A 12,949-nucleotide genomic window follows, 5' to 3' on the forward strand; every position below is an offset into this window, starting at 1 on the left:
CAGCAATAGAGCTCCCTAATTCTATGCTGTCAAAAAAGACTGCTCTGAAAAGTGAAAAATCAAAAATACATTTAGATACAGAAGCCTTGAAAAGAACCATTATGACAAGAGAGAGAGAGGTTACAGCCAATGCACTGAGCCTTAAATATAAAGTAATCGTCAAGGAATATAGGAAATTGTTAGAAAACAAGAGACAATTAGATAATTGAAAGATGAAAATAGTAAAGAAAAGGAGTAATTATAATTGTAAAGGTTAGAACAAAGTATTCAAAAAAGCAAATAGCATACATATTAGAGGAGGGATATTAGAAAAAGGGTAAATTTCATTCCAATTAATAAAGTACATTCCTTTTAAATCATATCTCAAAGGATAACTGAGCTTTTTTTCAATTCAAAGTTTCAAAATAGAAAATAAATGTCTAAACCCACAAAGCACGATCTATATTAAAATTGCAATGTTTTTATCTTTCAAATGAATAAATAAACTATTTAAAGGACAAGTCAAGGCAAAAAAAAAAAAAAAGAGAAACAATATTTTAGTTAGAATAGTAATTCAATTGTCTGTATTGCAATTTGTAATTCAATATTTTTATTTGTGATTTTTAACTTACATTGTTCACTTAAATTATAGATATTTTCAAGCTACTTTAATCCATTCATTCCTAATAAATCACAATGTCTGTCAAAGTGCAAAGCACAGCTTTAGTATATTTAAAAGCTCATTAATGTTGTTCATTCAAAATTAATTGTCAGCTCTCAATATTAAGCTAATCTCATAAATTCAGTTACATAATTGTTTCAAAGATATTTACTCAAGATTATCTCCTCAGATCTGTTTACATTTAGCAAATTCTGTTCAGTCATTTTCCCCATTCCAATCTCCATACTTACTCATCATTGTCAAATGCATTTATTCATCTCCATCACCTGTATATCTCTTATATATCTTATGGCAAATAGTTTTGTTACTTACCCTTGTCATTTTTGAATGTCTGTTCATTCGACATGCCTTTTTGATATCTACTTCAGTAGTATTTACACAACCAGGCTACAAAACAAATAAACAGAAGAACAGTAAGGATCATATTGAAACAAACAAGTAAATTTGCATCTATGAAGCAATAATTTCAAAATGTGATAATGAGATAAAGAGAGAAAAAATATTATTTTAATCTAGAAAAGTTGAGTAAACTGCAGAAATGAGTAATGGAAAAGGAGTCAATATAAGTCATTCAACTCTCCCAGCAGCATTCAAACATAGATTATATCAGAAGAAAATATTGATTCTATGACTCATTACTTAAAATACAGAATTTATGTTTTGTTAAAGCAAACTTAGTCATATTCATGTTTTATTTGGTTATATAATATAAAACTGAGGCAGGGCAGATCTTAATTTTTATGAGAACCATACAAATATATTCAAATCTACTGCTATGAAGAACCACATTGGCAACCTTCTACTCCATTACTGTGTTCTCACAAAATACCATGCTAAAATAATAGTCAACAAGAAATTCTCTACATGATCATTCGACTTGCAAGAAATGTAATTCTAAAAAAACTGTTTGAAGGAATATACAGAATGGCTACAGCTTAAGCATCTTTGATCAATAGTTAACTTAATCAGAGCTGATCTAAGAGGTAAATAACAACCATTATACTAACATGGGAGATATATTTGGCTACCAAATTTGTTACAAACAGCAGCTAAATCTCAATGAAATCAAACCTTGTCTTCTTGCGAAAAGGGCACTTTGTATAATGTAATATATCATGCTCTAATAAGATGGGATGATCATAAATGGAATATCTTTGGTCATAGGTCTACTTAACCAAGATTGACCTGATAATACCAGTCAACACACTATGCAATATTCTTTCCAAATTTTGGCACAAGGCCAGCAATTTAGGTGGAAGGAGTATGTCAATTACATTAACCCCAGTGTTCAACTGGTACTTATTTTATTGACCCTGAAAAGATGAAAAGCAAAGTCAACCTTGGTAGAATTTGAACTTAGATCATAAGGAAAGACAAAATTGCTGCTAAGCCTTTTGCCCGGTGTTCAAATGAGTCTGCTTTAACATACTATACTATATTAACACTACATATAACAATAATGTGTTGCACCAGGATTGTAGTTTTACTAAGACTTATTCTTCAACATTTTTGAGAAGACAATATCAAGAGCCATTGCACAAGTCGGTAGAATGCCAGGATACTGGCCCAAAGGGTCCATTAGTGAAATATATTGTCATTTGTTCTGCGTTTGGAGTCTCTTAGAACTACTTTACACTTGATGTTAAAATAACTTTAAGAGCTGAATATAATAGCTGCAAACAGATTTCCATTAAGGATTACATTTCACTGATATAAGAAGTGAAGCCATTGTATAGATTGCAGAATGTAATGACAACTTCCAGTTCTGATCTCAAGCCATAAGTTTAGCAAAGAAACCATTTTCTTTTCTCTATATATCTAAATAAATATGAGTGTCTTCAATGGGACCCAAATGTCTAAAAAAATATATGAAAGCCATCAATAAATACACACTGACACATTTCTGATAAAAGATCATAGCTGTTGCTCTTCTTCCTCAGATTGAAATAAAACAAACATCGGACAGTAGATTTATAACTGTTAGTCTCTTTGATACCACTTCTTCTGAGTTTGAATCTTAAAGAAGTCTGGTTTAGCTTTCCATATTTCAAAAAGTAATTAAATAAATACAAGTTAAATAAGTCGAAATATCAAAGAACCTAAGTTGTTGTTTTTTAATAAGTCTGAATGTACAGACATTCTGACATTTCTTCTAGCCTGATGTATTAAATATTGCATTAAACAATGTACCCTTCCAATTTTAAGAGGGTAATTGCTCAATCTAACAGACTGAAATTATAGCTCATTTCACAAACTAATAAACTATTTATTTGGTCAACACTGAAGAAACCATACCAAAGCAGACAGTGGAGCACAATGCAGTCCTTTGGTCCATCAGATCCTGTCAAACAGTTTAACCCATGCCAGCATGGAAAATGGATGTTAAATTCTGCTGATGTTGCTGCTGCTGAAGATGATGACGATGAAAATCCAGGCAGACAAGAGATTAGAAAACTTAAGGTCAGATACTGTTACAATAAAGTAAAACTTTAGAACCTGTATGCTAATAGAAATAACCTGCTTGAAGCCAAGGTAAAGAAATCAGACAATGTGAAAATAGATAGATACCAAGAATTAAAGGTGGAGAAGTTTTGGAACTGCAGGAAATTAAGAGTAATTCCTATCATAATAGGGTCACTAATTACAATGTAAATATCTTTGTGATATTACAGAAAGCATGTCTCCTTGGTGAATCTAAAATCTTAAGATATAAATTGAATATCTGAAGACACAGGTAACAAACTGATATTCAGTGAATAAAATGAGCAGGATCACTAAAATCACTGTTGTGTGAATACAGAACAACAACAGGAACAGCAACAATAATAATAAACTTTTATTTACTAACCACAAGAGCCTGTACATATAATAAAAAACATGTACAAATACAAATAAATACAAATAAGAGCAACCCCTCCACACAGAGCACCCCATGACTCTGACCACTAACCATTTTGATCATTACCACAAAATGGATTTTCCAAATTTGCTCAAAGACAATTTTATTCTTAGCCAAGTCATGAAGGGTCACCCGTCACTAATACATAATTTCTCAGCTGTTGAATGACCATTGATGTAGTCTTTGTCAACCATTTGTCATTGAAGAGATTCTGTTATTCATCCCACAAATTCTCAATCAGCACAGGGATCTTTATGGTTTGACGGCCAACTTTTTTTTATGTAGTGTTTTTGGTACCGAAACACTTTCAAACTTCTAATACTTGTATATTTTGTGTTATAGAACAGATAAAAATTTTGTATTCGAAGTTATTTCATGTAAAAAATTGTCGTATTTCGGTAATTTCAACCAATCACTGACGTCTATTGAGGTGAAAACAATTACACTGTGGAATGTAAACAACGGTGTCAGGGGATCTTTTCCCTTGAATAAAATTAGTGCCATTGTTTGTCAACAAAAACTATCCGTTGTCAACAACAACTATCAGCGGTATATATTTCGTTTGTCACTGTTATTTATGACATCGTTCGTGCATTTGTACTGGTTTTAGCTTTAGGGTTTTAGGGTTAGGGTTTGGGTTTTAGAGTTAGGGTTAGTTTTTGGATTACGGTTAGGGTTATGATTATTTTTGCCATAACCTTAACCCTAACCCTATAACTCATAACCATAACCCTAACCCTAACCCCAACCCTAAACCCTTACTAGGGAATAATGATATAATTAAACAGGGAATAACACACTTGACACCAGACAGCACTAACTGTATTCAGCTGAATAGACGTCAGTGATTGGTTGAAATTACAGAAATATGACAACTTTAACATGAAATAACTTATTAAGAAGTAATTTTTGTTAAGAAGGCTAAGAGAAAAAGATGTTTTATATGACACATTCTACCAGTATCCCAAGTTTGAAAGTGTTTTGTTAAGAAAACAAGTGTTGGCCGTCAAACCATAAAGATCCCAGCACAGTATTTGAGTTATTCTTCTGTTAGGGTTAGCATTAAGTGAGATAGGCAGCAGTAATCCAGTTAGAGTAAGATAAAGTTCAGGCAATCATTGGAGGAAGGAATCCCCTCATAAGCTCTTCTGTTTCTTGCCTACCATATGTCTGAGCTCCTTCCTTTTCAGCTCCCTTTTTCTTTTATATGTACTTTTCCACCCTCACGAGGCTCTACCTCCTTCCAATCACTTCAAGTGTGGTACTGCTAGCTGTAGTCTCTGACAAATCCTGTATGGGAGGAGAAAATTCATAAGCTTTTCAGTCATTATTGACCCCTGGTGTTGTTGGCACTGAGGACATGGTAATTTTTCTTGCTTCCACTTTGGACATTACTGGAACTGTGGTTGGTAGTTCTATGGAAACAATAGGAGCAACAGTCTTCACTTATGGAGCCTAATGTCATTGTTGCTGACACCTTGGCTACTATTTACTGTCCTTCAACTTCTTATGGGTAGAAAGTCATCAAGTAGCTTTTATTACCACATGTGTCTTCTGCTTTACCCCAATAATCTGATTGGTCATCTTACCTCTCCCTTAATAAGGTAGAATTTGGAGATGGCTTTGTGATCTTAATTGGTCATTAAAATCTGAACACCCATATAGACAGTATCTGACCACATATTGTTATGGCTCATCTCTATGTTCATCATATATCTATTTGTTACACAAAGATTATGACAAGAGTTGACATCTATGCTGACATTTCTGACTATGATTCTAGTGTTTCTCTGTTTCATGTACTGAGGGATCAACCTCTGAGCAGGCAGATAAGGAACCAACTGCAGCTGTATCCTTATGTCATTCTCAGGCTTAAAACCCAGGTACATCCTATCATATGCCCTCTCTGATTGATGGAGAATATGTTCTACCACATATTGGCCAATGTCTCATCTAACTCTTTCACTAAAGGCACATCGAAGCTTTCTCTTGTCTTTTTTAAATATAAGACTTTGTCACCTTTCTTATCACCCTTTCATGGATAAATTTGTCATGCAAAAGAGTCCTGTCTTTTGTGATATACTTTGCCTGTTCCATCACTTTTTCCTTGAGCTAGCTCAAGTCTAGTTACTCCTTTTGTTCCACAATATTAGAAAATTGCAGTTTGTGTTGTCATTACTTCTCATTTTTTCTTATTCTTCACTGTCCTTTTTGTGTCTTCTCTTGTACATGTCCAAGATCAAAACTCTGTTTGTACATTTGATTGATATTTTGTACATATGATTTTCCTTTTACATTGATGCTACTACCAATGTAAATAAATTTTGACAGCTTCCTGCCACTTCTGATGTCACCATCTTGCAACACATGTAAAATTTTGCAAATATCAAAAATGTTTAATAGTTCAAAATATCTAAAGACTAATATTCCAGAATCCTTTAGTGATAAAAAGAACTATCTTTTAATACAGTAATCCTGAAAGAAAATAATTTTGTTCAGATCTGTGTAAAACATAACCATTCATAATGAACAATTTCTTACATTTATTTGAAATAATATTAATAAATGAAAAACATACCACAGGTCTATGTACATCCCAGAATGCTCTTTCTTGACTATCCAACACTTTTCTCTCTAATTTGTCTCGTTTTTTATCTACCCTGAAATATGAGAATTAAAAAAAAAAAATAAGAATTCTAAAAGAAATTGCATATTAGATTTTCTTCAAAATGTATTTCCATTATAGATATTCTGCAATAAAAGGGTGTGAGTAAGATGAAAAAATTGGCATCCAAAAGAATAAATATGGTAAAAGGAAGCTGAGAATTCTTCACTAATAAAATTACTATCTTATTATTTTGAATTCTTCTCATAAAACGATTGATGCTTGGCTATCAATCTCAATCATCCTCTACCAAATCACTAAAGAGGGGAAAATTGTGTAACTATCATGGAAATATATTTCCTAAAACAAAAATTGAAAAATGAATGAATTGATAAATTAAGTGGCCAAACTGAAGTAATAAATCCAGATAACTATAGTCTTATTCTTTTACTGATTTTTGTCATTGAATTGCATCCTTGCTGGGACAGCTTTTTATGGGCTTCTTTTTTTAACATAATTTCCCAAAGAAAGTGGCATATCAACAGTATTACAAAACAATGTAAAATTAAAATGCCATAAAGAAAAAATGGACAAATAAAAATTTATATTATCGTTTTTATCTTTTATCTTTACTTGTTTCGGTCATTAAACTGCGGCCATGCTGGGGCACCACCTTGAAGAATTTTAGTCACATGAATTGTCCCCAGTACTTTTTTCTTTTTCTTTAAAGCCTTGTACTTATTCTATTGGTCTTTTTTGCTGAACCACTAAATGACAGGGATGTAAACATACCAATACCAGTTGTCAAGTAGTGGTGGAGGACAGACACAAATGCACACACACACACATACATGCACGCACACACATACGTGCACACACACACACAAACACATCTATAGACGAAGGGCTTCTTTCAGTTTCCATCTACTAAATCCACTTGCAAGGATTTTATCAACTCGATGCTACAGTAGAAGACACTTGCCCAAGGTGCCGTGCAGTGGGTCTGAACCCAGAACCAAGTGGTTGGGAAGTAAACTTCTTACCACACATCTGAAATAATATTTTTTAAAGATTTTTTTATTTTTTTGCAAATGGTGAATTAAAAGCCAAATTTTTAACACACGGGAGATTTTAATTTTTGGTAACCATGACAGAAGAACCATCTGTGCTTTAAACATTTAATTCATAATAATGGTTTCAAATTTTAGGAATAAGTTGATTACATCAGGTTCTCATTTCAATGACCCTGAAAGGATGAAAGGCAAAGTCGACCTTGGTGGAATTTGAACACAGAACATAAAGCTGGATGAAATGCTGCTAAGCATTTTTCCCAGTGTGTTAATGATTCTTCCAGCTTACTACTTGTATTTTAATTCATAATAATAACAAATGTCGTCATTTATCTTTCATTTTTTACTTGTTTCAGTCACTGAACTGGGGCTTTGCAGGGGTGGGGGCACTGCCTTGAAGTGTTTAATCATACAGATCAATCCCAGAATGTATTTTTTGATGTCTGGTACTTATCATATCAGTCTGTTATGCCAAACCACTAAGTTAGAGGGGCATAATAAACCAACAACAGTTGTCAAGCAGTAGGAGGACAAACACACACACATACACACACACACACACACACACACACCTTATACATATATATATATATCAACATCATCATCGTTTAACGTCTGTCTTCCATGTATGCGTGGGTAGGAAGATCAACTGAGGCTGGCCAGGTAGAAGACTACCCCAGGCTACTGTGTCTGTTTTGGCAGGGTTTTTTTTTCCTTACACCAACCACTCTGCAGTTAGATATATATATATATATATATATATATATATATATGGATACAAATGGTAGAAATTATGTGTACAAATGTGTAAGTGTAAGTGTTGTGTTTAGAAATGCAAGTAGATTTTCATAATCCAGTATGGTTTCTGTACTGTTGCTTTTTCAATTATGAGCAACAGAGTAAATATAGAGAAAATAAGGATAAACACAGATTTATTTCATTTCAAAGTTCTTACATGTGTTTGATCGATATGGTAGCTTGGAGCCCTGTGATAGAAGTTTCAAATACCTATAGTTGCACATAATAAAGCATTCCCTGAGGATCCATTGTCATTGAGCATTGGAACTTTCATTGTAAGACTTCAAACAACCATAAAGGTGAATCGCATGTAGAAACTTTGAAATGAAATAAAACTGTGTTTATCCTTATTTTTTCCTGTATAAAAAACAACTTGACCTCCTGCTATCCAAATTCCAAGATGTACCTACATCATGGCAGGAAACTCAAAAGAGGACAGCAGTGTCAAACTCCTTCCTTCACCAAAAGCCAATTGCATATAATGGCCATTGGAAAGGTGATTACACTGGTGGTGCCCCAGCATGGTCACAGCCTTTGGGCTGAAACATATAAAAGAATAAAGAATATATGATGAGGTGCCATACAGTTCACTCACAAGGCATTGGTCAACTTTGGTCTATTGTAGAAGACACTTAGCCAAGATGCTGCATAGTAGGAGTGAACTTGAAAACTATACAATTGTAAAGCAAACATCTTAACCACACCGCCATGCCTTCACAAAAAAGACAAGTCATGTCTAGAAGGCTTTTGTTGGTTACAAGTTTACTCAATTAATTTCTGATGGATAAGAAAGAAAATTGATATAAAACAAGAAGTAGTTCTGGATTCAATCTCATTGTGCAGTACCTTAAGCCAATGGCCAGTGTCATCAACTAATTTTGAGTCACCAAATGCCTTGTGAGCAAGATTCAGTCGATGGAAACTGTACAGAAGCCTGTCATATATGACAGAGAAAGTACATATGTATGGTATTTCTGTGTGAATGTTTATACCTCTATGAATTGTACCTTAGCAGTTTGATAAATAGCAACATGAAATAAATACCATATTGAAATGAGTACTTTAGTGTTGTGAGTTGGTAAGATTGACTACAATACTTGAAGGCAATGACCCTTGCATGTGCTACAATATAATGATTGAAACCATTGAAAGAATTACATTAAAAATGAGGTTATTTCTTTACTCTAAATAACATTATACTGTTGATGGATTGATTATGTGAACCACACCAGAAAGATTATATCAGACAGGTATCTTATAAATATATATAAATAAATCAAGAATATATAGAACAAGCTCGTGAAATGCTACAGTCATAACACATTAAGCTTACTTAATGTGGGTTCTGTCTACAGCAGTAATTGATTTGTGGGTTGTTTTTGTTTCTTCAAGAGCCTGAGAAAAAAGTTACTGCTTGTAACCTTTTAAAAGTACATTTGAAAATGTCAATTGTTTAGAGGATAGGATTTCCAATTAAACATTCAGCAGAAAAAAGTGCTTAGTGTAAAAAAAAATGTTCGAAAAAAAAAAGAAAAAAATGTTTTGCATTGAATGAGAATGGGGATGACGAAGTCATTAAGGGAGTTAGTTTTTCAATGAAATTTACTTTTAACACAAAAATTCTTATAAAAATACATCGCTATAGACAGTTTCTACATTTCATTTGTAGTTCAATATCATTCTACTTACATATTGTATGTTGTTTTTGTTGTTTAACCTAGATAGGCTAGACCTAGGATCAGAAGACAGTGCAGCTGTTACCATGCTGACATTTTTGTATATTAGGGACTACCATTATTCAATATACCCCCTGCATTATTTAATATAGTAGGCTGTTATTTGAGGAATGTTTAGATGCTATTTTTAACAAAACAAGTGACCATGCAAAGGCTCCTATATTGTTTTGTATTTGTATTGGGTCATCCCATAAATAATGCAGTTTTTTTATATTTATTTTATTTTTCAAAATTTTGATAAACAAAGGTCTTTTTTAATCTAAAATATACTCTCCTTCATTTTCTACAATGCTCTTCTATCCATCTGGTAGACTTGCAAGGCCCCTCTTCCAGAATTCACTTGTCCATGATGGAAAATACTCCTCTAGTGTTGTTCTGACCTCATCTACAGAATTCATATATTTTCCGTCCAAATGATTTTGAAGACTGTGGAATAAATGATAATCAGATGGGGCAATGTCTAGTGAATATAGTGGGTGTGGCATCATCTCCCATTCAAACTGTTCCAGCCTCTGAAATGTCATCCTTGCTGTATGTGGCTGAGCATTATCCTGATTGAAGAACACCCTTCATTGTGAAACCAAAAATGGTCGTTTTTCTTCTAGTGCTGACTTAAGTCACTCAATGTGCTTCCAGTAGATCTCCTTTGTTATCGTTTGGTTTGGGTTTAAATGTTCAAAGTGGACTAAATCTCTCATATCCCATCAAACAGATAACAACACCTTACGTGGGCAAAGACCTTCTTTAGCCTGGAGTGCCGGTGTTTCTCCTTTCCCTCTCCTGTTTTCAACGCTTCACATTTTTATAGAGAACCCATTTCTTGTCACCAGTCATTATTTGGTCCAAAGAAAGGTTCGTTTGTGAAACTTGACAGCAAAGAAGAGCACATGTTCACTCTTTGCACGTGATTAGACTCAGGAAGTTTGTGAGAAACCCATTGAGCGAATTTGCTGATGTTTTCCGATGGCATGCAGGTGTCAATGAATGGTTAAATGACCAAATCCAAGCTTCTCTGATAGTTCCTCAATAGATACAATGGGATTTTGTTTCACTAGGATTTACAGGACATCCTTGTTGAGCTCTACAGATCTTCCAGGATGAGGCCTATCTTCTAGGCTGTAGTTTCCGGCTCAGAATTTCTGGAACCACCATTGACACTGACTTATGCCTATTGTCTGATCTCCATATACTGCACTAATATTTCTCGCACTTTCCATTGCGTTGTTGCTTTTATTGAATTCACAAAGCAAAATATGCTGAATATGCTTCTTTGTCTCTTCCATTACAGCTTTGAAAAAATAGCTGTTAAAATCAAACTGCACTCTTCAAAACTTGCACTAAGAATAAGTACAAGATAGAATTACTACCTGCTTTTATAGCAAGTTGATGCAGGTAGTTTATCAGACATCCCTCTGACTTTTAGTTCATGCAATTGAAAAAATCACATTATTTATGGGATGACCCAATATTATGCTTTTGTTTAGAGGAAAAGAATAACATTTTATAATAATTGTATTAAAATGCAGTGCAGGATAATAGTTGCTTCTACCAAAAAGGAATATCATATATATAATCTTTTATCTTTTACTTGTTTCAGTCATTTGACTGTGGCCATACTTGGGCACTGCTTTGAAGGTTTTAGTTGAACAAATCGACCCCAGGACTTTTTTTTTAAGCCTAATACTTTTTCTATTAGTTTATTTTGCTGAACTGCTAAGTTACGGTAAACACACCAACATTGTACATTATTTACATTTGACAGATATTTGTCCTCATCCTGCTTGTTGTTAACCCATTTTGGCTGATATACCCTCTAGCCTTCAACAGGTGTCTTGGGGAAATTTCAAACCTGGGTTCTCATTCCTAAGGTATTTTTCGATGTTATTATTATTATAATTATTATTATTATTATTATTATTATTATTATTATTATTAATATTATCATTAGCATTATTATTATTATCAATATTCAGGTCATGGCTTGGAATTGAACTTGGAATCTTGGGGTTAGTAGCCTGCGCTCTTAACCACTATGCCATATGCCCGGTATAGTGGTTAAGAGTGTGGGCTACTAACCCTAAAATTCCAAGTTTGATTCCAAGCAGTGACCTGAATAATAATAATAATAATAATAATAACATCGAAAAAAACCTTAGGAATGAAAACCCAGGTTCGACATTTCCCCAATTTACCTGATGAAGGCTGGAGGGTATATCAGCCGAAACGTTGGGTTAACAACAAACAGGATGAGGACAAATATCCATCAAATGTAAATAATGTAAATAATGTACATAATTCCACATCTCTTAAATATAGAACTATAACACCAACATTGGTTGTCAAGCATTAGTGGTGAGACAAATACCGGTGCACACACACACACACACACACACACACACACCACATAGAAGATTCCTCTTTGGCTCACTTATATTTTGGTAGTTCACATATGGGTTACTTACTTAAGGGGTTTACATAGTAAACATGCTGAGTGATATACTGCCATGTTATATAAAATCTAATTGATAATATTACATTTTACACACTCACTACACAGTCTCATATTCTCTCTCTCCCACGCTCTCATACTGATTTGGCAAAATTGTAAGCATGCCAAAATGCCTTGCATTCAAATCCAAATGTCACTTAGGTCAGCTTTGCTATTCATCCTACTCAAATCATTGAATAAAGAACCAGTTAGGTGTGCTCTGATTAGTTTCCTCTTTGTCTGTCTGTTTGTCTCTCTCTCTCTCTCTCTCTCTCTCTCTCTCTCTCTCTCTCTCTCTCTCTCTGTGACATTTGCACAGTGAGAAAGGTCATGGGTACCACTCAAAATGTCTCTTCTAGAAAAAGAGAGGGGTTGAGTAAGGGATTAGAAACCCTTGATAGAAAAACACATAAGCTACTGGATCTACCTAAACATAGACTGATGGTCAGGACATCTACAGAATGGAGTGGAAATATTGTTTCAAACTGAAGAAAAATTTTTACAGGAAAGGTTAGTGAATGCTATCGACCCCAATACTAAAATGGTACTTTATTTTCTTAACCCTGAAAGGTAAAGTTGGCCTTTCTGGGATTTCAGTTGAGAATGTAAACAGCCAAAAGAATCATAAAGCAGTTTTTGATGCTTAACACTTCTACCATTTTGTTGCCTTGCATGGAATGGATATTTATAGA

At 33.8% G+C, this 12,949-nt stretch overlaps 1 protein-coding gene across 8 annotated transcripts in view; it reads right to left on the reverse strand.

Annotated features, from left to right (window-relative positions):
- LOC106883361 (regulator of G protein signaling 7) overlaps positions 1-12,949 on the reverse strand; it is a 325,930-nt gene that overhangs the window by 173,173 nt on the left and 139,808 nt on the right. For all 8 annotated transcript variants that reach the window (XR_016241150.1, XM_089349413.1, XM_052966213.2 and 5 more), the window contains exons 7-8: positions 6,139-6,220; positions 974-1,048 (exon numbers count right to left, since the gene is read on the reverse strand). Coding sequence is in view for 7 of the 8 variants with exons in the window: in XM_089349413.1 (XP_089205539.1) it covers positions 974-1,048; positions 6,139-6,220 (157 nt within the window). In the remaining variant the exon portion in view is untranslated. The remainder of the gene's footprint in view (positions 1-973; positions 1,049-6,138; positions 6,221-12,949) is intronic.

This window comes from Octopus bimaculoides, chromosome 3, assembly GCF_046866305.1.
Source record: "Octopus bimaculoides isolate indiv1 chromosome 3, ASM4686630v1, whole genome shotgun sequence".
NCBI classification, from domain to species: Eukaryota; Metazoa; Mollusca; class Cephalopoda; order Octopoda; family Octopodidae; genus Octopus; species Octopus bimaculoides.